Source organism: Brachyistius frenatus, unplaced genomic scaffold, assembly GCF_029030835.1.
Source record: "Brachyistius frenatus isolate BFR_SWC_R1_liver_20210118 unplaced genomic scaffold, ASM2903083v1 Contig_36, whole genome shotgun sequence".
Taxonomy (NCBI): Eukaryota; Metazoa; Chordata; class Actinopteri; family Embiotocidae; genus Brachyistius; species Brachyistius frenatus.
In genome coordinates this window covers 528,494-555,573 of record NW_027210635.1, presented here as the reverse complement: position 1 = coordinate 555,573, position 27,080 = coordinate 528,494, and the positions used below count along the sequence as shown (strand labels likewise).

The 27,080-nt window shown below is 41.6% G+C and overlaps 2 protein-coding genes across 2 annotated transcripts in view; both read right to left on the bottom strand.

Annotated features, from left to right (window-relative positions):
* The window catches only part of LOC138622404 (uncharacterized), a 134,670-nt gene that overhangs the window by 16,957 nt on the left and 90,633 nt on the right, over positions 1-27,080 (bottom strand). The window lies entirely within an intron of this gene.
* nfil3-6 (nuclear factor, interleukin 3 regulated, member 6) lies at positions 5,065-8,459 on the bottom strand. Its single transcript, XM_069701144.1, has 2 exons — positions 8,173-8,459; positions 5,065-7,325 (listed from the first exon to the last, which is right to left on the bottom strand). The coding sequence occupies exon 2, from the start codon at positions 7,201-7,203 to the stop codon at positions 5,962-5,964; it is 1,242 nt and encodes a 413-aa protein (XP_069557245.1). The 5' UTR covers positions 7,204-7,325; positions 8,173-8,459; the 3' UTR covers positions 5,065-5,961.

Below are 27,080 nucleotides of genomic sequence, written 5' to 3'. Positions count from 1 at the left end.
GTCCCATTATTGTGAACTTGTCATCTCAAAAATGTCTTCAGAGAATTTCTTCAAATGTAGCACAAATGTTGACTTGGATTCAATGATACACTAATATGATTTTGATGGTCAAAGGTCAAGGTCACGGTCACTGTATCGTTAACACGATGCCATAGCCCAGGTACAAAAGGGGAGATGGTTACCGTATCTCGCATTTGGTCGGATACTGAATTGTTGACACTAATCTTGGGTGTTCACCTAGAAGCTGTGGTCATAGGTCTTCTTTACTTTTGAGCTAAATTTCTAGGTTCTCTTAGAGTAAAGCGCTGCCTTTAAAAGTCCAGACACTGGTAAATAGTGACTCACTCAGTGTTGGTCCTCAGTTGATTTTGGCCATGAGCTGCTCTGTGAAAAGCTCCTTCAGCTGAGTCGACTCAGACAGTTGAGTTGAGACTTCAGGTGAGTGTTCTCGTGTTGATACTGGGCCTCGCTCCTTGTGTGGGAGCAGACTGGAGGCTGTAGCCGGCAGTTGGAGCATTGTACTGAGGCAGTGCCAGTACACGGCTCTCCAGGACGATGTCATTCACACACCGCTTCTCTCTTCTCCACCAGAAGTCACTACTGCAGGTGACTCCATGGCATGGAGCACAGGCCCATCCTGCTGCCCCCTCATCTCTTGGGACTCCCCCTCAAACATCACAATGGCTTTCCTTGCTGCTGAGAGTGGAGAGTGGAGAGTGGAGAGTACCGCTGTGTGGTGCTGAGTGCTCACTTAACGCTCAGGAACTCTGGAAGGGGAGAATGGACCAACAGTGCCACCTAGTGATCAAATTACAGGAGGCGAGGAGAAGAGGGATTTAGTGGTTACGCAAGAGGTATTATGACACAATATTACGTAACACCATTATATGTCTACAATAAAACGGGAGCAACTTGTGCCATAACTTTGCAGCCTCATTATACGTTCAGTATGAGACAATGCATGTTGTAAACATAAAGTCGATTGACTATACATGTGGTGCACAGCATCCCTTTTAAATACAATAAGAAGTAAATACGTGTCATAGGGTGACATTAACCTGTTCAGTTTGACCTATATTTTTTCTTATTTAATTTGAGAGTTAAATATTTATGAGCTCATCTCCTGGTGTGTTTCTTGTTCCTCATTATATTCTATCGGTCATCTTTATTGAACCTGACTCAAGTAATTCTGGATCGGTTTCCGGTCTGTTTGCGTTGCTTGCTTCATCAGCACTGACCCACATGTCTGACAGGGACAGTGATCTGCTGTCGGTTTCCTGAAACAACCAGTCTGACCTGACTGCTCTACTTCTCTCAGCATCGTCACAGTCATTTTAAACTTAAATTGAGACTTACAATTAATTGAATTATTATTATTATTATTATTTTTAAATTTGCTGCTGTATGTTCTTTTATTAATGAGAATAAAAGATCATCTTTTCAAGAGCAGCTGTTCATAAAATGCAGTATAATCAATATAATTCAGAAGTTTTAAAAACACAACTTTTGACAAATTATTTTACCTCCAGTAGAATGATCAGTTTTCTCCGCTCGACTATTATTTCCCAAGAAGGGTTTTTCTCTGTGTCTCTCTCCGGTGTAATACTGCAGATCCACTCAGCGCTGTTACTCAATATTATCGCTGGCGTGACGCACCGTCACTCTGCTCCACTTGGAATGTCTCAGCTTCTATTTGTAACGTCGAGTTCAGTTCGGGTCAGTCCCTATCCACACTTGAGCCAGATGGGCCCTTTGTGTGTGTGTGTGTGTGTGTGCGTGTGTGTGTGTGTGTCTAAGACTTACGCAGACACTGCTTGTCGTTCTTAAAACTTTAAACACACAACAAACACTTAAAAGTTGTTGAAAAATCATGTACAATATAATATGGAGACAAGCAAACATCTTACAGACGTCTCTGTAAAGTAAGGCACAGAGCACATCTGGCTTTTATAGCAAAGCACAGCACCTCACCACGTGTACACAAGTGTTACATAAGTGACTATAAGTTAACCTAAACAGTCCTTATGTTACATAACTTCTTATGCAGATATTATATAAGATATCTAGTTAGATATTATGTAACATCAGGTTTGAAATGAAAATATTGAGTAATTATTTGAGGCTGAATGAATGTATAGACAAATGATTATGAATATATAATTACAATATTAATGACCTATAAGCTTGCAGTTGATATTACTTCTACGTTCTGTTACCATTATGTCAAATAATATTGCAAATTATATAATTCATCATTATCATTTTCACCCCTTTGGAAATGGGTAAAAGACCAGGTGTGATTAAATGATCAATAACAGATGCACTGAGCAAAACCTCAGAACACATGAATGTGGAAAAATCACAAGCGCCTGATATTTTTAATCTAAAAAGTATATGGTGACCCAAATTAATATCATATTACCAAAGCCAATCAAAAAGCTTAACCTTCAGCAATGTCATAAACATCCTTAATAATAAAGTAATAATAGCATCTTCTGTTTTTTTTACCCCGAATGAACATTATTGTGGCTCAACCACAGGCTAAATAAGCGACTCTCATGGTGGTAAACGATAACAAAAGTTACTGGCCCATTGCTGTTGCCTACAATGAAGAATTCATTGGATCACCTTGATAAAGTTGGCGGAAGCCCTGTGGCTGAAGAGCAGGTGAAGCGGAGACCTTGGTCGGATGGTCGGATTGGCCGGCCGGCTGCGTGGACAGGTTGGTTGGACAAGTGGGGCTGTTTAGGAGGACAGCATAGAGGTAGGGGAGACAAGCAAACCGGTTTCGAGCACGGCTTGCAGCGAGGACAGACATGTAGGAAAAGGCAAGACCATCAGAGACCGCGTGACACCGGTGGGATGGGGGGGAGGGCAGAAGCCCTCTGAGGGCCGATGTAGAATCCAGCGCAAAGGCTAAACATGTCGAAAGGTTCTGTTGTAAGATCGTCCTGTGTTAAGTGCCCTGAGATGACTTGTGTTTTGATTTGGCGCTTCATAAATAAAAGTGAATTGAATCTCAGGAGGGCTTGCTGAACACTGGAGTTACAGATGGGCAGAGGACTGGTAACTGGAACACCTGGTGGGCCCTTGCAGATGGAGTAGACAGATACTCTTCTGGCTGACGGTCAGCGGTGACCGCCGACTCTGGATCTAGCTGGTGGTCGGCTGGGAGGGCTGACTCTGCAGCAGGCTCCAGGTCCGCCGACTTGGGAGCAGCCTGGATGTTGGCCGGAGCATCAGGTAACCCAGGAGCTTGCTCAGGAAACTGATGAGGTGTCGGCAGGCGGCAGAGCAGACGTTGCATTCGCTGCCTCTGGATCTGGCTTGGCTGTGCGGATCTGGCTTGGCTGCGCGGAGCAGGCCGGGGAGCAGGTGTGGCTGCAGCAGAGTCTGGAGGACGAATGACGTTGTTGATTAAACTGAGGGCAGGGGAAGAGTCGTCGACTGACCCAGGGGCAAGAACGACGTCATCAAGTAACCCTGGGACGGGGGAGGCGTCGTTGACCGATGAAGGGGAAGGGACGGCATCTTCAACTTACCCAGGGGCAAGAGAAGCTTCGGGACTATAGAGAAAAAAACAGCCTGGGTGCCTCTGCAGTGAAACCTGCACGGCGCTTGGCAGTTGAGAGAGCAGAGCAACTGAGAGGCACGATATCGCCGTGAGCCATGTCTACTTATTCTTGGGTACTCTTTGAAGGCTAACCGAGTTCCCTGAAGCAGTGACTCTTGGGAATGTGTGGGCGGGGGCGTGAGAGAGCCGGAAGCAGGCTGGTTCTGTGCTGGCTGACTGACTTGTGGCGAGTGGGCCCAAAGCTGTCTGGGTGGCTGTTTGCAGTCCGGGAGGCTGGCGGTTCGAGGGTTAGCAGGCCAGAGACTATCACGCTGGCAGCTAGCAGACTGGGAAACTGTCTGGAGGCATAGCAGGCCCAGCCTAACTTCCCGGGGTGCCAGCCGAAGGGTATTGGCTTCGGAACATGGATCTGGTTGAAAGCTTGCACACCTGAAGCTAGACTCAGAAGCCAAGGGGACGTCAGCCAAGTCGCTGGGCTGCTGGGGGTGCTCGATGTTGTCGGGGGCCATAGCTTCTTCTTGGGGGGCTCTTTGTAAGGTAAACAAGTACCACAGTAAGGTGACTCCTGAGAACGTTTATGGTCTGACCTCTTGAAGACCCTAAGCAATTTGAAAATAGCTAATTTGACCTATTTTATATTTGTTCAGGTAGGTTGATTTATAAAAACAAATCATGTGTTTTATACCATCCTAGTTTTTCGAATCCCAATTGTTGCATCCCATCTATAGCAATGGGAAACAGCGGTAACAGTTCTTGTGTTATCTTGTGTTCAAATTCTAGCAAGGTGCAGTGACAAACAGACAAACTAATATATCCACAGCAATCATTATCTAGACTGAGTTTGACTGCATTGTCCAATCAAATTCATTCTTCATCCAGCTGCTATAGTTGAAGCTCTAATAGAACTGTTTGTTTTGAAGGTCTTTAATGGAAACTGTTGAGTAATAGCAGGCACACCCACTGTCTCTGTCTCTGTCTGTCCTGTTACCTGCGGGGACTGAGGGAGGGAAAGCTGCCAGGTACGTGACTCCTCTCCTAACTACCTGCATTTGTCTTCTCTCGTCAACCAAATCTTACCCTTCATTTGTTAATGTTCACATGCATTCTCATTTTCCAAACACATCTGTTACTAGTGACATTATTTCTGGGCTCAAATGAGCTACGTCACGCTTTAATGTATTTGTTTTCTATCTTTCGTGGTGTTACAGTGTGTTCAGTACCTCATATTTAGCTGTCAAGCTTTGTTCTGTTGACGTTATATGTGGTACTGCGGTGATTTAAAGTGCCTCGGCCAGATTATCCTAATTTATAGTGAAGGTTCATCCTACAAAAGAACTGCATTTCCCTTATTGCAACTCAATTTTTTTTTTTTTCTGAGACTCCTTAATACTTATTTCCAACTTCACTTTCTGTTTATTTTTAAGCTCGGTCCAAGACTTCAGGTGGAGTGCCCTTTTAATGGTTTTCCCAGAGCAAAGACGAACTCACCATTATTCTTAAATTGTCCAATTTATTTGTTTTATTATTTTCTATATGAAAATGCACAGAGACAGCAGACATAAAATTATCGTCATCACCTCAGTACAGGTAACGGAGAAGTAATAAAATATGTTCAAACTGGACAAAGACAAACCGGGGATGTGAAACATCAAAACAGTACATGTTACAGTGTATTTCCTAAAAAAAGAGCGCACCCTAGAGATTACAGTATGACATGTAACAAACCTAACACGTGTATTGTGTGAGTAATCTGACTCGGGACAAACCTTTCTTTTAGCCTTCGAGACCAGTGAAGCTAAAATCAGATATTTCTGGTTTCTGTTTCTGTTTCCAGGTTTTCAGCTGACCTGTCTCAGTGGTGGGAAACCTTGTGCAGTAAGTCATACCTTTTGTAATTACTAAACTGCAACCACTTCCCGCATCGTAGTGTGTTAACAACCTGCTGGTTGACTTCCAGTTGAATTTAATGTGGCTTCGGAACCTGTGGTGTCTGTATGGTGTGAGGCATGCATTGAAATTACATGACGTAAAATTTTTTATGCATGTTGTGTGTTTTTGAGTTGTCACAGTGTATGCAATAGAAAGACTATTATCCACTCAACACTTACAGATAAGACTCCCAGCCTGAGCAACATCGATAGGAGCTGAGATTGTGTAGTTGTTAGACTGCAGAGTACGAGTGGTGTGTTTGAAGACATTTAATACAATATAATACAATATTTGAAATAAAAACGCATCGTTGGCTCAACTTGAAAGTCCTTTTGAACAGCTGCATGGTCCAGCACTGCTGCTTTTCTGCTGAATTTCTCAGCTCTCTTCCGGTAAAAGTTTGTCCTTTTAAAAGTTTCGACACTGGTAAAAAAGTGACTGACTCCCAGCGTTGGTCCTCAGTTGATTTTGGCCATGAGCTGCTCTGTGAAAAGCTTCTTCAGCTGAGCCACCTCCTCACTGAGACAGTTGAGCTGAGACTTCAGGTGAGTGTTCTCGTGTTGATACTGGGCCTCGCTTTGTCCTTGTGTGGGAGCAGACTGGAGGCCGTAGCCGGCAGTTGGAGCATTGTACTGAGGGGACTGTCTACCTCTCCTGCCCTCCTCCCCCTCCAGCTGCTGGAGCCAGGAGCCAGTACAGTGTCCTGCTCCTGCTTCCCCTGCGCTCAGCCCTTTGACAGTTTCTCTCGGACCTTCCCGTCCCGCAGCGGAGAGCATGGGGCTACTTCTGGCGCTGCTTTCACCCAAAGCATCGCCCACGTCGCTGTTTCCGGGCACCTTGAAACGTAGCTTGTGAGGAAGGTTTTTCATCGCCTCTGCTTGCTCTAGCCTTCCTCCGGTGATTCCGGCAGTGTGGTGGACATCGGCAGGCGAGTGATGGAGGTCGTAACCCAGCTCCTCTGCTCTCTGTGGTGATAATTTGCCATGGTCGCTAAGCTGGTCTTCGAAGAAGATCGGGCTGCCCACACTGGACCCACCTGGTGTAGAGAATCCTGAGTCCTCCGACATGTTACCAGGATCCCTGGAGCCTCTGCTGCTCGACTGGCCCGTCTGGTTGTTTGGAGGTGGTGCTGAGGAGCTTTGGAGGGCTGCGTCCCCTCTGTGGAGATAATAGTGAGGAGTCAAGGCTTGAGCGGTGTGGTGAGGAGCTGTGGTGTGGGGCAGAATCGGGGTGTTGGAGGGGTCTTTTACCAGGCCGAAGCGAAATTTGAGGGCCAGCAGCTCCGCCCTGAGACGAGCGTTTTCCTCCAGCAGTGCCAGTACACGGCTCTCCAGGACGATGTCATTCACACGCCGCTTCTCTCGCGAACGCTTAGCTGCCTCGTTGTTCTTCTTTCTCTTGTCCCAGTAGCCTTCATCCTTTTTGTCATGAGGGATGAACTCGCGCTTGCGTCGGATGCTGGAAGCAGGACTCTCTTTGCGCTTGATCGCCGAGGTGCGACCTAGCAGGGAGCGGGCCAACAGGCTACTAGAGGTCAGGATGGACACGGCTTCATCTGTGAAGGACAGAGGCCGTGCTCCTCCTCCTCCTCCTCCTCCTCCCCTGTCTCCACCAGAAGTCACTACTGCAGGTGACTCCATGGCATGGAGCACAGGCCCATCCTGCTGCCCCCTCATCTCTTGGGACTCCCCCTCAAACATCACAATGGCTTTCCTTGCTGCTGAGAGTGGAGAGTGGAGAGTGGAGAGTACCGCTGTGTGGTGCTGAGTGCTCACTTAACTCTCAGGATCTCTGGAAGGGGAGAATGGACCAACAGTGCCACCTAGTGATCAAATTACAGGAGGCGAGGAGAAGAGGGATTTAGTGGTTACGCAAGAGGTATTATGACACAATATTACGTAACACCATTATATGTCTACAATAAAACGGGAGCAACTTGTGCCATAACTTTGCAGCCTCATTATACGTTCAGTATGAGACAATGCATGTTGTAAACATAAAGTCGATTGACTATACATGTGGTGCACAGCATCCCTTTTAAATACAATAAGAAGTAAATACGTGTCATAGGGTGACATTAACCTGTTCAGTTTGACCTATATTTTTTCTTACTTAATTTGAGAGTTAAATATTTATGAGCTCATCTCCTGGTGTGTTTCTTGTTCCTCATTATATTCTATCGGTCATCTTTATTGAACCTGACTCAAGTAATTCTGGATCGGTTTCCGGTCTGTTTGCTTTGCTTGCTTCATCAGCACTGACCCACATGTTTGACGGGGACAGTGATCTGTTGTCGGTTTCCTGAAACAACCAGCGCTGACCTGACTGCTCTACTTCTCTCAGCATCATTAGCTTCATCATTAAATTTGAAACTTGAAATTAAAACTTACAATTAATTGAAAGAGTTTTAACGTTAGTGTATTGTGTTCATGTAAAAGTAATTTTTTTTTTTTTAAATGGCAGAAACTCAAAAGTTATTCTAAGCAATGATATGAGGGAATACAATTCATAAAACGGAATGATGAAACTTTTTCCCACATCACTTTGAAATGACAGGTCATAGGTTTTAACAACAATTGTTGCTGACGTAAATATAGTAAAATACAATGTTAAATATCCAGACTTTTTAGAAATATAACTGTCGGAAAATGATCGTGAAATCTTTTTACCTTGGTAGAATAATTAGTTTTCTCCGCCGCGGCGCATCGCTCCCGTCCGCGTCTCCGAGCGTATCTTGGTTCGGTTCAACAAGAAGCGCTTTGCTCTCGGTGTCTCTCTCCGGTGTAATACTGCAGGTCCACTCAGCGCTGTTACTCAATATTATCACCGGCGTGGCGCACCTTCACTCTGCTCCACTTGGAATGCCGCAGCTTCTATTTGTAACGTCGAGTTCAGCTCGGGTCGGTCACTATCCTCACTTGAACCAACGGGACCCTGTTTGTGTGTGCGTTTCTGAGACCGCCTCCCTCTGTGCCGTGCCACCCCCCCCCCCCACACACACACACACCTCTTTACCCCTCCCTCTTTACCCCTCCCTCTGCCATCCAGCGGAGAGCTCCAACCGACGTTCACATAACATAGCAGTTCATGCATCATCCTCATCATCACCACCATCATCATCTGCCCCCCCCCCCCGCCCAGTACCCCCCCGGCCACGCCCACTCTGACAGGATAACCTTCCGATAATAATTAGGTAACGTTGCGCTTCTCTCTCTCTTTCTCCCGTGCAGAGAGGAGCTGTCTGCTCTGTAAGAAAATCAATCATTTTCTACAGCACTTTTAAGTATCATTGCACTTTATATAATGTCCTGTTTGGAGTACTGCTCCAGTAACATCCTCAACATCAGCATCGCACCCTAAGACTCTTAACAATTTAATGAGAGTTGCTTTCAAATACGATTTTAAATTTATGACAAGCAAGAAGTGCACTGTAGAAAATTATGCACAAGTACAATACCAGCAGGACATTGTAGCCTATGTAAGAACATCAATCTAACAAGAAACTCTTGTAGATGTGACTACTAAGCACACTGTGAGCCCTTTCTGATGACATTAAGGCTGGGTGGTTTCCCAAAGCCCGGAGTTTCACTGTGCCAATGTGTTTTAGTAACTTGAGTAACTGCATATTTGTCAGGGAATTGGCTCCATTAAAGTACATCAACTAAAGCGAGTGCTGCATTATTTCCTAATTGTGAGGGCATGTCTCGTCGAGGGATTCTGTGCTGAACTTGAATAACACGAGCTTTTCATTTATATTACGCTCACATGTTTCTAAGTAGCTCAACACAAACGCTGAAGATTACAGAACTTTATGGGAGCATGTAGATTATCACGCGTTACACACGCGTTGGACAGACAAGAGAGGAAGTCAGTTTGAGACAAACGGCATTCATTTTCATAAAACGGTTGTTTTGTTGTTTTGACTGCCACCGAATTAAACTTTTATTGCCATTTTTTTGCAGACCAGCTGCTGCATGTCTGAAAAATCCCCTTCACAAAATCAGCCATTTTTTAAATCAAGAATTGCATGTTGTTTTTACAACAAATTAGCACTGATTTACTTGAGCATTACATGAACAAATACGCAACCCTGTTGTTTGTCTTTGTCCGTCATTCACAGGCAAATAAGTGTGTAATTCTACAAGGTTAACAGGTTCATCTTGTTATGCTACAGTATATGTCACAAGCAGGTTTTAGGAATTATTTTTGACATGAAAGTGTGTCATTGAGAAAGTCTCCTTTTCAGTCTTCTTTCTTTTTTTTCTTTTTTTTAAAGCCAAATCCTCATTTTACCAGGAACTTTACTTATTTAGAAATTACGAGGAAAGGACCCATGAATAATGTTCTGAAGGCAACATAAATCATTCTGCAATGCCAGATAGTTGATGCCTGCAGCGCGAGTGTGTCAGACTCAAACATTGCAAGATTATGCAATGTATCATACTTAAAAAGCCATCACATAGTTTACAGCATCATCACCAAGTCCCACTTTTAACAGCAAACAGTTCAAATTTAGTCTGTCGGCTTTGACAGCACTTCCCCGGTTGCAGATGTCGAGGGTTCAGAGCTCTATCAGAGTGGTGTTCTGCGCATTACACAACGTCTGACTCATTGTTACCTCAGCGTGTGATTGGTCGTCTATAGTGCCTTTTGATTTAGAAGGATAACACCTTACTGTATGTGAGTGTGTGCGTTTGTTGATGCAGATACTTATTCTTGTGTGTTGGTCGGCAGGGAACACAAAGCTTTGTGCTCAGCTGCACAAGGGCTTCAGCCGAAAGCCTCAGCTGACCCCGGCTTGTTCGGTAAACACACGTGCATCCGTGCATGTACAAGAGACGCTGAACTTGCATGTACTGCATCGTATCGTATATGTAAACTCCCCGAGCAAACATGCTCAATTTGACAGGGAGATATTCTTTGAGCCCCTCGCCCTTTACTGTTTGACCACCTTCGGTTTCCGATAAAGACTGGGGCCACCGCCTACAGTCGCAGGACTGGAGCTGCTCCCAACAAGACTTTGTTGATGTGGAATTTCCCACCTGAACTTTGCTTCATAGAAAATATGCTTTCTGCCCTCAGATAAATTATCTGATTTGACAATGGGTATTTAATGACAATCCAGTTCTTATTAAAAATTAGGAAATATCAAAGGCATTGTTTTCTACTGTGGGAAATACATTTATATAACAGTTAATTGCTTTCTTTCAGAGAGATGTGAGGATTGATGCCATTCTCTTCTCTGTTGGCTAAATTTGAAGTTATATTGTTAGCCTTCGAGGTAATAAAACCTATACCAGCTCCTCTGAAGCTGCTTAATAACACAGTAAACCTCACTTGTTCAAGGTTTTCCCAACTATTACAAGGCTTAGGTGCAGCACCCAAGATCTTGTGGCTGTAGTTGTTTACCTTTGGTCTTTGGCAAATATTAGTTTTATGGTTTTGTGGGCGCTTATTTATTATTGGCTCTAGCTTTTCCAGATTTTATAAAATCTTACACAGACGTAGTAAAAATAAAATGTTCATTTTATTGTAAATATATTCCTATTTGAATTTTTATTTTATTGTAGGTGTGTCTTGTATTACCCTTTCACTAAAGCAAACAGCAGTTCAATTACTGTAAATCAATAAGGTGCTTGATCCTGCTTGGAACTTAAAAAACTAGAATTATTAATCCTGTATTTAAAAGTTTTAACCAATCATTAGTTTAATTGTGTAATAAGGACAATTATTCCATTAAAACGGTCAGTTTACAGCTAATACTGTTGAGATGTTTCCATTTTACTGTTTGCACACAAAAGATGGGAATTTATTCATGCCATGTAAATCCAGTTTATACCCATTTCCTGGGCAAATAGATTGATACTTATCTGATACCGAAAGGACTTGTGGTTGGTGACTAACAGCAACTGATAGCAGTTTAACAATGTCACTGACTGCGGAGGAGGACAGAGATTAACGCCAGGCTGAATCAAATTCTCCTCTCACTGTATGCATTGTACATCCTGTGTAACCACACCATTGCACTATACATAAAGTCTGCTTAAATGACATGTACTGAGGCTGCATGAAGTTCCCAGCTCGACCCGTTGGACAAGCCACACGCAGACTGCGTGGTGCTCTCGGTATTTAACGGTGCAGGCAGTTCTATTGCCTTCAGGTATAGTTGGCAATGATTGATTTGGAAACTACATCAGCAGAGTGTTGGCTTTATGAGCCACGGGCACCTGCAGGTTTCATAATACAAAGTGTCAGGAAGGTTTCTGTGCAGGTGAGAGTGAGGACATGGATATTTTATAACTGTGAAAACAGCTGATTTTATTCACTTCAATAAAAAAAAATGGTTATGTTTGTTAAACTCGCGTAACTAAAGTTACTCTTAACCTACAATAGATCTATAAATGAACATTTTATTACGGAGAATTTTTAGCCTCTTCTTTATTTACAGTGGAAAGATGGAAGAATGTCTTGTACATACACTGACTTCATTTGAAATGATAAATCACTTCCAAGAAGCGACTCTTATCAAATATTTAGAGACTGAAAAACAAGTGAGGCCAATTTAAATCTAATGAAAGTGTTATTTCTTGAAATAGTTGAATGTGTTAACATTTAGTACAAGAAACATCTCAAAACATTTCAATGTGTGTTTGATTTATGTAACAGGAAGTGGGTTACATCATTCAATCTGGTTCACAGTTAAGCTTTCGAAATATGTGTATGTAACACTTGAGAAAGGGGTTTTGCCTGAGGCCTCTTTGGAAATGAACGACAAAAAAAAAAAAAAAATGCTTCCCAGCATCAGTATGTAGCCTGTAGCAACGCAAACTGTGCCACAAAATGACTTCTCTCTCTGATGACTTGTTTTGTAAGATGTTCGCAACATATAGGACATCGTTTTAGATGAAGCAGATTCTGCAGTAACCACTCTCTTAGTTGTTCAGTGGATGCAAACACTTCTTTCATTGGCAGTTTTGTTTTCCACGTTTCCTCAAAATGACACAAGTATCAGCAAGTCAGTCAGAGCTGTGTTGCAATAATCTGCCTTGAGAAGAGGAAAACAACATAAAGGGAGAGGGACGCACATGAGTTCATCGAGTTCGAGCTGAATTCTTGACATTCTAGCCGAGGCTCTTATGGAACAGCTCACCTTGTAGTTTTGACCTGCAGGGGAAAGAGGGCAGATAACGCTGCAAACAGAATATGTTGCCTCAACTGAAAAACATCTCACGTCTCAGAGGACTGTGTAAATATTTCCAGGACGACTTTTAGTCACAACGTCTGCTTAAACTCTGTAAACTGAAAGTGATACACAAAATAAAAGAATTTACAGGATGATAGTTAAAAGAAGGCAATGAGAACTTGATCCCAATTCCAGAGTGCAATAGGAATGGTAGGAACATTACTTTAGGAGCCTGGAAATACCCGATGTAAGGCTTTTTGTTCAGGTTATTGTTTTTATAATGGTGATAAGAGGTGTACTGTAGCTATCAGCTTAAACAAATGTGCCGGACAGACTGCTGCTTACCAATAGCAATTACCAGTAGCATGCCACCCGTTTCTAAGATGCTCGCGGAAGGTTCGAACAATATGCAGTGTTTCCTACACGTAGACTTAGTTCGGCGGGCCACCTAGGTATATTGGCAGAAGCCCGAGTATATTTGGCGAGCCGCCTGCGTTTGCTCCGTACCGTCTAAGTGCAGCAGAGGTGGAGCTCTGTCCTGAGTGAGACACGCAGAGATCAGAGGACAGAAACCGCAACTGTCAACACGCCAGCAAAACACAGCAGAGACTCTCACACTGAGCTGGAAAGAAACAGGTGCAGTGTCGGTCACTGAGTGAGTCCAAGATCAAAGTTACACCGTAGTTCGGCTGAATGCCGTGACTTTTAAAATTAGATCCCTCCAGTTTCACACGAGGTCCAGCCATATACTAGGTTCTGACTTACACATGTTTCTTTCAGAAGGAGTGGGGACTCCCAATCAAGGGGAAAACACTGGATATTCCCCGTTAAATGTTATATCAGAATGCTTTATTGGACACTCTTCAAACCAGTTTGGCCACATAAGTGTTGCGTGCTCTGCAGTAGACATTTAGGGATCATCTGTGTAATTAATCTGTGTAATTAATGTAACATTCACCACGGGCTTTACGGTGTGCATTTTTCTGTATTTTATGATATATTATAAACTAAAAAGTTCAGACGTTAATAGAAAGAATAACAGTGGACTAAATGACGTTGTAAATAGTCATTAGTTGATGTTCTTAATGAAAATTACCTTCGGTCTAAAAGAGTCATCAAAGAGTTTAGCGGTTCTTTCGCAACGGTTTACAAACACAAGATCTTAAATAATGGTCTCTTGTCTCTGTATTTTCCACATAATTAGCATGACATTACATCACTCTTTCTAGGAAACCGATGGAAATGAGTAAGAAATGATGTTACATCTACAGCAAATTATCCTTGTGCATAATGATCCGCAATTGAAAGAAAATGTCTTTCAGGGAAATCTGTTATGCTCTTTTCCAAGATTTGTATTCTTACTCTGGGGTTCCAGTAGATTTGCTTTGCATAAATCATATATATATAAAAATCCTCTTCATCAATTCTGTCCTTTTAAGCAACCCCTTAGTACAACCTCTGTCTGAAACAAGCAGTTTTAGCTCCTTTCTCTTTATGCCCCCTCCCTTAAAGCCCACTTTCTTCTAATTGGCTAACTTCCAGGAAGTCTGCTTAGCAGCATCCATCAATGCTTATGACCCCCACCTCGTCCTCTTGCTAGTGTAGAAAGTGAAGAAAACTCTCAACCTACCAAGAAATTTCCTCATTAATGACAAATATCTTCTCATCCATCTCCAAATGTCAGAGCCCAAATCCAATTCAGAATATGAGAGTGAACAGCATGAACATCCGCAGCCGCAAAGATTACAGCAGGACATCTCTGTTTAGTAAATATTACACTTGCCACCTGCTTATTGTGTAACATAACGGTGGATTTGATCTTCCAGTTACAAGCCTGAAGTAATTTTTCAATATGCCCGTGTTAACGGTGTGTACATGTGGGAAATGTGCGAGACCGTAGTTTGACAGGCTTTTTGGAGTCGCACCTAGAATTCGGGTCCGGTAACACCAGGCTTTGAAAAACTGCCTGTAACTTTTGAAACTTAAAAAGCAAAAACTTGCAGGGTCATCGAAAACTATCATATTGTACAATACAATATGAAGACAAGAAATATTGTACACCTGTTTCTCAAAGAAAAGCACAGGGCACATCAGGCTTTTATAGTAAAACACAGCACCTCTCCATGTTTACATAAGAATTACATCCCCTGTTGTATGTTAACCAAAACAACCCTTATGTTACTTAACTCCTTATGCAAGATATTTTGCAAGTTGTTCTGCAACATTAGGCTTTCAGTGTAAAAACACAAGGATAAATGAATATATAGATTGATTATGAATGTATAATTAACATGAATAAATGATAACATAAAGTTTCAACTTGGTTCACTTTCACAGCCTCAACATGCAACATTGTAACATTATATATATATATATATATATATATATATATATGACAGAGTAAGTACTCTTTTAAATAATACTAATAGAACTTAAAACCACAGCAGACGCAACTGTTCGTATGTTGAAAGTTTGAAAATGGCTTCAGAGTCACCGCTTTCTTCACAATTCATCTGCTCCTGGGTGGATTCTATCTACGACAGCAGTGGGCAGCAGGAAGTATATAAATATCTGTGTCCTGTTCTCGCCAAGTGGGAGGCGCAGACAAGACTCACACCAAGGCTGTTTACACCAGTTGACTGGCCTTACGAAAGCAGCCACCCGGAGTCAGACAGATGAGTTGTGGGGTGTTAGCCGAAGATGACGGGTGCAGGCACGTTACGTAAAGTGTCCCGCTGGAGGTGGTGGGGACGGGCTTTAAATACTCTCTGAATCAGACCACAGGGAAAGTCCGGATAGGAGGACGGGATGAGAGGGAGGCCGTGACTCCGCTGACACCGTCAGCTGTAACAGGAAGAAGGTCACGCAGATAGCTATCGACCAGCTTCAGCTGAGCGTCACCTGACAGGACGGGCTTATTTCACGCTTTCGCTTCCTCCTGTGCTTGTCAGTCTTCCTTCTATTTGAATATTCCACCCCTGTTTTCATCCTCTCTAATATTGGTGAAGAAAAAACAAAAAAACAAAACATCAGTTCATGTCTGGATCATTATGGCTGAGTGGAAAAATCCCTCTGCAGTGACACAGTGTGCTGCACTGGCCCAGTATCATAAACTACGTGCGAGCTTGGCCTATTTACACCCGCTATATAACATTATCTAATGTGACACTGACTAACACTCAGTACTAGTCAGGTGGTATTATGAAAGATGAGTGCAGCTGTAACCTGCATTGTTGCGATATTAAATATTAGCGTAGAAATAGAGTTTCAGAAGCAACACATCTTTTTCTGAGGTCCACGTCACATCAAGTTCTGCTTTGTTGTTTCCCTTCTCTCGTGGTGTCATTGTTATTTTTGACTCGGCTCCATCTCTTACACAAACACATTGCATTATATAGTCACTTCTCTTGTGACATATTTTGTACTTTTTTTTTTTTTTTTTAATATATATCATGATTGCCAATCTGAAAATGCCTGTAGCCTTCCGCTTAGATAAAGAGCGTTTGGGAAGAAAACAAGAAACATGAGAAGATCAGTATCGACTTGTGTCTTAATAAAATGCGTTTGACAGCAGACTCTTATCTCGGACTGGAACACCTTGGAGTGTTGTAAGGATCAGAGGAGCAACGTAAAGTGCAGAGTCTGGTCTGACTGCCTACAATCCAGAACAGGCTTCGGGAGACTTTGAGCTTCCACTGTATGGCTAAAAAGTGCGGTATGAAAGTAATATTGTGATGCGTTAATGTTAACGGTTGAAAATCCAACTGCCAGAAGAAAATGATGTTCTATGTACTTATATTACGCAAGTAAAATTATAAACGAAATGACGAAAACGATGTCTGAAAAGGCGCGACACGAATCGTGTGTCATTTGATAAGCATTCAAATGATATTTTGGGGAAAATCGACAGCCCTAATTTAGAGTCTTCTCATCTAACGCACTGCCCTTGAAACCTGTGTCAAAATGTCAAACTTAAATGTTAAGTGATCATTTTAGGGCTGCGGCCTCTCCTTCGTCTCCCGATTGCTGTGGGTCATTCATTCGGTCCACTTTCAACAGGGCAGATGTGTCTTCGACTTGGCCCTCCATGTGGCGTTTGCTATTTAGGTTTCCTGAGGCGCGCTTGTCTGCTGGAGTCGAGGCCTCCCTTTGCCCCCCCATCGGTACCCTCAAGCTTCCCCTGGTGGAGGCTGGTGGCCAGTGAGGACTGGCGGTTTCACTAATGAGTTGGTCGTCGCAGTCAAGAACGCCCCTGGTCAGCCTCCCTCACAATCAAGCAACCTCGTGCCCATCTCCGCTTAGGCAGCACGCTCCCGGCAGCCGCGCCCCGCCCGCATGCCCTCTTGAAGCCAGTGCATATCGTCTCCATCCGGTTAACTTTACTTTAGTGAGGCGGCTTCAGCCTGCTCTCTTGTCACGTCTGTGCCCTAGCAAATTTTTGTCCCCCAAAATATGCTCCAATGTGCTTTCAAATTTATATCAGGAAGCACAGATACAGCTAAATTTAGCTGTCTTGGTAATTATTTATGGTTTGGTGGATGACTAAGAAAACTGCAGCTAAAATGAGAGCCGTGCTCATGTTGCGAATCACTGCTCTCCTGGGACATGTATGCAGGAACCCATTTATGTAACAGCTTGTCTATACCACAGACACACAGCCCCTACTAGGGCTCTCTCTCACACACACACACACACACACACACACACACACACACACACACACACACACACACACACACACACACACACACACACACACACACACACACACACACAGAGAGATGTATTGCAGCAGCTATAAATAGGCTATGACTCATTTTGTTTGACTTGGGGGTCTGTTTCATAACAAGCGGAGCGTGTGCATGTCTGTGCGCATGCGGGTATATGTTTATTGATAATTTGTGTTCAGTGATGTTGTTTATTTGCTCCCAGTCCTTCCTCGGATGACTGCATCAGTCGTGACCTCGGTCTACTCTACCAGCCAGGTGGTGTTTTTTTTTTTTTTTTTTTTTATTTTTAAGGGGGGAACCACAAGCAGGAAAACTCTCCAACTCAGTGTGAGCACCGACCCTGCTGTTACAAAACGTTTAGCGTCATCTGAGCACTGACCTCTGACACACATTAGAGGAAAACATTTGGAAAGGAATTTAGACAAATTGTGAGGCAGAAGCCAAGAGCCTCAGACCCACTTTCCTCCTCATGCTTCTATTCTTGGACTCTCACATACGTCACGCTGTTTCCAAAGCAACCACTTCTGACCGTTTGGGGAGGGGGATAGGGCTTGGGGTAGAGCGTGTGTGTGTGTGTGTGTGTGGGGGGGAAACGCTTATAAAACAAATTACATATATTAGAGGAGATGTGTTTCCGGAGAATGTGGAGGGATTAATCAAAATGGAAGAGTAATCTGCGCAGCACGCACACAACAAGACGAATAAGCATATCGTTTTTAAAACCCTTGTTCAAAATGTAATCTAACAAATACAAAGTTACCAGGCTTCTTTCCTGCGACCATGATGTCTACTCAGATCCGGCATTATAAATGACAACAAGTCAGCGTTGAGCTTTATCCTGCTGTGATTTAGAGGAATCAGTCACATAATGACGATAAATTTGATTGCTTCTGTTGATCTACTTTCAGAGCAATTACAACCTGTTAGTCAAACGCTTTACCTGTTGTCTCTATGCTTTAAAGGCGGTATGGAAATGCAAATAAATAAGCACAAAAGTGCTGGATTTTATTTGCAAATCACTGACTGAGGGCTTTATTTATGTTGAAGAGTGAAAAGGATGAAAGATTCAATCACAAGTGAGGGACTGTATGAAAATGATTGTGGCGCAGACTGGGGCTGAATAATATATTACATGGCAACCCTTCCCACTGTCCTCCCAAATTTTGGGGGGTTCACATGAGTCAGAGAATTTCATGTAATATCAAGGAATTCTTTTAAACTATTTTCCAGGCAGGAAATGTCAATTGATGTGATAATGTTTGGGCCAAGTCATGGAATATCAGAGAATTTTGTTTCCATTTGTAAATTTTAAATGCCATTTATTAAAATATATTTTCCATGTACTCCCCCCATTATTTTACATGTTTGCCGTTTTTCGTGAGAGGTTTTATCCTCTATCCTCTTTCCAGTAAGAGGCATGCTGACTTCTTACTGTTCCCATCTGAAAAAATATTTTAGCACGTTGCAAGTTTTTTTTTTGCAAAAACATTTCTTACAAACAGCTTTTAAAAAGTACACAGAATACCTGAATAGAATCTGTCTTTCGTAATGTATCGACCTGATCTTTAAACTCTTTTTTTTTGCAATTAATTTCAAATGGGGAAAATATTTATCAGAAATGAGAAAAATAAAAGACCCTGCGAGGAAGAAATAAGAGAAACCTGGCTGTTTGTTTGACCCTCTGCTCCCCACCAATAATTTTTGTATGATCCCTTAAGTTTTATAACTAAGGGCCTTAGCGATAAAAACAAACTCTGTTTGCAGTTAATACAAGTGTATTTTGGGGAAAGATTTACTGGGCAATTTGGAAAATCACACAGCGTCTTCTCAGAAAAGGGTGTTTGTTTGTTTGTCCACATAATTGACATTTTACGGTAAACTGCTGTTTTACAAGTGCAAACATGCCTTTTTTTTTTTTTTTTCCATTAAGGCACTGATTTATAATGTAGCTGAAAGTTAGCAAAAATCTTAGAGGTAGAAATCGCAGCATGAGGAGGAATTCAGGGGTCAGGAATGCATCAAATATCTGATTAGGTGTCAGGCTGGCAGATGGCTTTGGTAGAAATGGGGTTGGGGCAATTACATTATTCAAAACGGGAGCAAAAGGGCATACAGAAGGAGTGTATGGCGATAACTGGTTGCGTAAAACATGCTGTGCGGTTGCGTAATCTTTTCATAATCAGGCGGGTAGTCTAGATATAGATGGCCCAGTTTCTACCAAGTTCATTCCAGCATGACAGTGGCACAGTGTCCTGAGCGCTCAGGTTTACCGGAGGCTGCCATGGCAAGGCTTTTTTTTTTTTTGAACGTCGGCCATCACTCGATACTCATTTCCCATGAGGGCAATATTCATGCTACGTGTTTTCACTGGATGATTCTGGGCAGATGTTGAAGTTGTTTGTGGCGTGAGTCTTAAGTCGTCGGCGCGATGATCCCTTTACTCTCTGAAACCCCTTTACACGATACTACAAAGTGTTCATAGTGAATTACAACCCCCCCCTCCCAAACCACGCCACACAGATTACACCCCAGGTAGACATGCAACGTTAACACTGTTGTTATATCCGCTTGTACTACCTCGCTCTTGTATGAAATCCCTCGCGTGCCGCCTTCAAGTTACAAGTCAAGTTACGGGTGCTCATGTTTCCCTTCGTTTGTCTTAGTTTTTACTTTCAAAATTAGGAGTTGCATTATTTCACAATACAATACTCGGCTGTAGTTTTTTTTGGACAGGTATGGCATCCACGTTAAACAACATAAGAAGAAGAACCCGTTGCTGTCAGGCAGTGGAGCTTTGCCAGGTGAAAATGTGTGATGCAGTGAGATTAGATGATATGGTGTGAATAATATTCAAAAGTCAAATGGTTCAGAGCGATTATCGAATAGCGTCTTTGTTTGAAATGCCCATCCCTAAACCATCTAAAAAAAAAAAAAAATGAATGTGTAGCTTCCAGCTCTGAAAGTTGGAGCCAATACAAATGCAAAACCACCGAGGGTCACTGGGGGGTGGCTCCAAAAAGCCTCTGGCTCCATAGGTTTTTGATTACAAATTACAAATTTGTTTTCAAATATATATATAAAAACATTTTAATCCTTAAACATTCCTTTAAGGAAGTGCTTAAAAGAGGGTTACGTCTTCTTTGTTTTATGGATTTTGACACGTCCCTTTATGTTGCCTCTTGTCCATAAAGGTCTTCTAGAGCTTTCAGTTGCCACATCAAGCTGTCACAGTCATAAAAGAAATTGCAGCATTTTTTCATACAAGGAACGGCTTATCTTTCATAACAAGAACTGGATCTTGCATGGTCTCAGTGCTCCTCTGACCAACTAAGGTCATGTTTCATAAAATCCTTTTTGCACCAAGCTGCTGATATGTTATTTTCAAATCCACACTGAAAACATTTGTAAATACAGACTAATATAAATGAACATCCCGCATAGCACTCAGGTGGACATCCAGGCAGTTCCTGAGGAGTTTCTTATAATCCTATACTCCATACATTATTAAGAAACATACCATCATAATAATGAATAAGGCACTTGCAGATGGAATATTTCCTGACCTTGTTTTCTTTTTGTTCTTTAATAAATCTAAATCCTGATACAGGAAGCATGCTTCAAGTATTTTAATTTAAATTAATCCCATTTAACAAGTAATTTTTTTTTCATTTCTTTTATATTTAAATGACAAACATGTTTATTTATTGTTTTTGTTCATTTCTGCCTCGTTTAAAAAGGCAAAGCCGAAAGCTTAAAGGGCTCCTCTAAGTTTCTTTTGATGTATCTGATTTCCATTCAGTTTAAAAAACCTTTTGGAAATTTCAAGTGTTTTTGTTGTGGCCCTAATTCTCACCGTAGCCTTCCCCTCACTGAGAGCTCTCAGAGCAGTTATTGTCGTTCTCACGGGAGGCTTCCTCTTTTGGTTTTGCATTCACCGAGGATGTGATCTTCACTTTTATGTAATACAGACTGCATCCTAATCCCAGCGGTGCTCCATACAGTGGATAGAAAGGATTTTCTTGAGAGCCGAGCAAGAATTTCGTCATTCCTTTAAATCCCAAAATAGAATAGAAGGCGCAGCCACGAGAAAGGCAAACCATGCAAAATGGGCTTTGAATAGTTGGGCTGAAAGGGCTTAACCCGAAGTGAACTGTTCCCCTGATGCTCAGAGCCAATCGCCCAGGCCAGAGGCCAAGAGGCGGTAGAAACGTGTCAAAGATCACAATCTTGTTAAGTAAACGGATCTGTCCATTCTGTTGAAGGCTCTGCGACCGTAGACCACCCCGCTCATCCACCGATGACCTCTTACCTCAAAGAACTACAACAACTTCATGTTTCCGTGCATTATTCTGTAAATCATGTTGTGTCAAGCTGGTAGAAGCTTCAGTTCAGGCAGCTTTTCAGGAAAATTGTTCAGCAGGCGGCGTTTTGATTTTTGACAGGACGCACCCGGCCACCCAGTGCAGCGGTGCAAAGTAACGTAACATCTTATCCTGACCGCTGACTGAGTACTGTCCAAAATCATCAATTCTACTTTGGTCCAAGTCAATTTTGGTATAAAATTACTTTATAAAAAGGCAAGAATTACAGAGTAGCTTGTGGTCATGCTGTCGGAGGCTGCTTTGCTTTAAACCTCTATTCCCTCTTTAGTGGGGCTTTTTTTTAATTTTTTTTTTTAGCAAAAGCACCAAAGCACTGCCTTGGAGAGCATTACAGACGTACAGGTTTGTAGAGAGACACCTTATAAACTCCTGATTGCCACTCTTTACAAAGTGCTTCCCAGATTAGTGAATTTCAGGTCTAAATTTCAACAAGAGTAATTGTACAAACACTTCAGTAAATGTACCATGCTGGGCAGGCTTTAAAAAAAAAAAAAAAAAAATGGCTGAATATTTACAACAGATAGGGCCTGGTCCTGGTACAGAGACCTCTGGGGCGGAAGGGGTTAAATATACAGGATCTAACATTTAAGCCTTTAGAGGGGTTTGTAGATTTTCTTTCCGGTCGTTGTGCTAACCGGCTGCTGGTGGTAGCTTCATATTCGACAAGAAAGCCACAAAACATCCCTCGAAAAAGGATTCCTTTGAACAAAATCAGATGACTAGTTTAATTAAAGCCTAAACATGTGCACTTGAACTGTGGTGGCATTAACTCTCCTGAAGTTGGGGACGAGGCTGAGTTCGAAGAGTTCACTGTTGATATTGTGAAAAGTTTCCGGTGTTAATAATCTGCTTTATGATGCTTTTGTAAATATTTGACATTAAGGATGTTGACCATTAACCTATTTGAAGTCAGAGAGGTTTATAGCACGGTTTAACTCGGGGGGGGGGGGAACGACAACAACTTCAAGTTACTTTGAATAATGCTCATTTATGTTGCACTTTCATTTGTTTTATTAATGAATAAATTTGTTTATGGATGTTGTCGCATGTCCATTTCATTGCTGACCTTTCTGATAGAGGGTTGTGTAGTAAACTACTGCACTGATACCATCAGAATTCAAAAATAATTCAGGATTTTTTTTTTTAAAAGGAAACCTGCAACATTTTGTTTTAATTTGATGCACTATAGCGATCTGAAAAATGTGAAGGTAAAATTTCAAATCGAGGTTTTGCAATAAATCCACCTTTAAAGCCAATAACAGACTTTGAGACTTTGCAGGTACAACACACTTTGCATAGTTGGAAATGAAAAAGGTTGCTTACTTCCTAAAAAATTATTATGCTAGAAAATCATCCTGCTCTTCATAAATAAAGAAATTGAAGCCGTTTAACAAACACACTTATTATCTATTGGTGAAGGACTTGTTTATATGACTGTTTACTGTTGTAATGTGGGATAGTGGAATTAGACAATTGAGTTTTCTTAGTGCAAACTGATAGAGCGGGAGGCGACGGAGAGGAGGAGAAAGTGACAGCGAATAGAGGGGTTTGTTGAAGACAATGTCTCAACTCAGCAGAGCCTACTGAGGTCTGTTTATTCTGTCCTTACCTCATGCTCTCGCTCGCCAGTGTTTATTCATTCATTTCACTTCAGTAATTCCAGAAGCTGCACGGACAAGTAGAATAACCCGAACATGTCCCACCGTGGAAACAGAAAGTGTGTTGAAATATGCATACTTTATGTAAGCGCACATTGAGCAGCGAGTTTCTTCAAATAGTGCATCTAGTGCTCTGACGTGCCCCAACAGCCCGGTCCCATGAACTCAAGTACTCCTTCAACACCACCTGTACAAGGGAGTGTTTCAAGGGAGTCATTTTAGGTCTATTTAAAATTTTCACATTTTAATTACTGTCAATATCGGTCTAAAACAAAACCGAGCCCATGATGCAGGATTTATCTGTACTTTCTGCCACTTAAAACGTTCTGTGTTTTACAGAATACGTGTCTGATAGTAATAGTTATCCACAATTTATTCCGCACTGCAGGTTTACAATACTCCAGCAGTAAACTGCACATTAATTCAAAAATGTATTATGAATCCAAAAACATTATATAAAACATTGACAGGGAGCATTTGCTGTATGGTGTGTATATTTGATACTTAAAATCCATATTGCTGTTAATACTTCTATACTTAAGGGAGGTTATTAAAGCGGAGCATTTCCATCATTTACCAGTTATTTTTTTCTAAGCCTTTCCAGCCATTTATCCATTACATTTTGTTCACAATTTTAGAGATGCTATTACTTTTACTAAACAAATTGTAACCATTTACACATTACTATTAGTTATTCCAGCCATTTGTACTTTTAGCTATTTTAGTATTTTAACAGTAAATCGGTTGCTTTTAACTGTGAATTGCCTCAGCCCTCTTTCAAATTATTTTGTTTATGTACTCTGTTACAAGGTTGCTGTTCAAGTGTCTCAACAGCTCACTCAATATGTGCATTTAAAAAAAGATCTAAGTGTAATTTCTCCTATTGTTAGGAATAATTGCTGTAACTTTTCCTTTTTATATTTAGAGTATTGTGTCCAGCCCTCTCCTGAGGGAACTTGGGGACTATGTAGAGCCAAGTAAGAGCTCTTTGATGATGGATCCTAACGATGGGAAGTCGTGTGGGTGGCAACAGTGAGTCATCCATCATCTGGCCATTGCGTTATAGGTTGCTGCCGCTGGGGCAGAGCCGAGTCGAGCCCCGTCTTATGGCGCTGAAGGCCTGGTGATGTCAGAGCTGTCATTGTTCCCCTCTCTCTTTCTGCACCTTCTCACAAAGCTCTTATGGACTCGAGCCAGGCTGCAATACAATAATAGCACTGATTGTACTGTTTTCATTTAATCCCATCTCTCTGGATTGCCAAAAGTTGAAATGAGGCAATACAATTGAATCGGGCTTTCCAAGAAATGTGGCAACATTTATGTTTACACCCTCGATAGATTTGTTTCTTTCACACATTTTATTTCTAATAGTCAGAGGAAGGTGATTCCACTCCTGCTCTGCCTTAAGAGTCCTTATCCTGATGATTCAAGTGCTTTAAAAAAAAAGGAAACTCTGGGCAACCTGCTGTAGCGGAGTGGTTGAGGTGTGTGTACCACCTGGCCGTCGATGCCGTTAAGAGGTGCTTCCCTGCTTCTATGTTCTATTTCCTCTCCGTCTACGTTGCATTGTTCTAGCGGGAGCAGAAATGCCAAAGAAATCGTCTTTAAAAAAAAAAAAAAAAAAAGTAATAAAAGAAGATAACATTTCCGTGAGCTTCATCTAACTATACGTGTTTTTCACGTTTTCTCATGGGAGCAAAAGCTTGTTTCATATTTAGAGCATCGCTGCCTAAATGCACTCTGTATATCACAGCCCTTATGAATGACTCAGTGTGTTCAACAAACATCTGAAGAAATTACCACCCACATGCTGCTGCAGAAAATGACGCAGATGTTCCATTAAGCAACTTTTTCTTCATCTTGGTTTCCAGGGAATTGATGATGTATTGAGCTGGTGGCTCAAGTTCTGTGAAGTAAGTGACTCATCACTGGATAAATTACTGGGGTTACATAACTACTGTACTTTCTCAGCACATGAGCTAATGAGGTGTCTTCTTGCTATTGTATTGGCAACAACAAACCTACAAACATTTGTCTGACCTCATGTTACAAGTTTGGGTCGAGACATCAGGGTCTTACTGTAAAGATGTCATTGTTTTCTTGTAGTTGCCGTTTTTAACATCTTTAAGTCTACATGAGAATACTTATAATACCAGTGGATTACACTCAGGAATACTTGCATGTTTTCATTGAACAAAAAAAAAAAAAAAAAAAAAATGTAATCCCTAAAATCATAACAACATGTCTTGAACTACCTTCTTTTGTTTATCAAGGCTATACTGCCCTCTTCTGGCTTCTCTAAATAATGCATCATCTTCACATCCTTGCTACACCAGATGGAAATATGGTTTTAACTAGTTTTTAATTAAAAAAAAAAAAAAAAAAACTGCATTCGTATGGGGGAAAAAAAAAAAAAAAGAATACTTTTTTTTCTATGTGCATGCCCGCTCAGTTTGTGGGCAATTGTAGTCAATTGAAACAATAAAGTCTTTAGTATGTGGTTTATTGGCTAAGACGGTGGAGTTTTTCCAAGTTTCCCTGCAAGTGGAAACGTACTCGTATTGCCTGTAGGATGCACTGCCTGTAAGCTGCTGACGCCAAACCTCCAAAACCTTTGGTTTCCTTAGCACCTACCCGACAATGAGACGACAGGCATCCAGTATTGTTCGCATACTGTAACATTAGCAGCTGTTGTAAACACAAACAAACACAAAGTGTTGAGAAAACTATTTGTTTGATGCTGTGTGACGCCATCGTGGCCCGCGTTCTTGGCCAAAACAGCGTGAGGTGACCAAAAAAAAAAAAAACTTACTCACTGGTCAGCTGCCTTAGTGGCCCTGCTGGTTGAGGTTGTATTTTCCAATTTATTGTTGGTAACCTAAAGAACTTCTCCAGCACACCTCTGTCCAAGTGAAGAGAAACCTTTTGTGAATAGTGTGACTGAGCGTCCTGGGTTCATGTAAGATGTCAGAGCATCTCAGAGTAAGCAAAATAGTCAGTGAAAGAAATCTTTTGATGAAAACAGTCTCTACAACTTTATTTATGTTTATTGTATATTTATTAAATATTCAACAGCAACATGAATTTGAATCAGTTTAAACTTATTAATACCTTTCGCTTTTTAACAGACTACATGAAATAGCTTTTTTTTTTTTGACATGGTTGTAATTTTTTCAGCAAACTCTAAATTCAGTGTAAATATTGAATCATTAATTTAGGTTATTAGAGTAGAATACATTAAGTTACTTTTTAGACGCGGATGGAAGATTAGCCTACACGAGTGTACAATCTTTGGGTTAGTCAGCACTCGCAAACTCACTAACTGTGAAAGCTATCGGGTGAAGAAAAAAACTCCACATTGTTTTCCCAAGTACATTCAACTTTCGGATTATTGCTTTTTATTTGTATTCTGATTATTTCCATCCATTTGTGTTTATTTATTTATTTTGTATTTATTTTTACACATTACGTCAGAATTACAAAACACAAAACATAGCACATTATCCTTCACGATTTACTTACTTACATTTACATGCATGTCAATTTTGAGGAATATTACTCGAGTATTGCAGTCATCGCACCAAGATAAGAAGACTGCAATGGATTCAGCTTTTAACTGCTTTT

Coding starts and splice junctions, on each gene's coding strand:
- nfil3-6 (XM_069701144.1), bottom strand. CDS start 7,203: ATGTTTGAGGGGGAGTCCCAAGAGATGAGGGGGCAGCAGGATGGGCCT.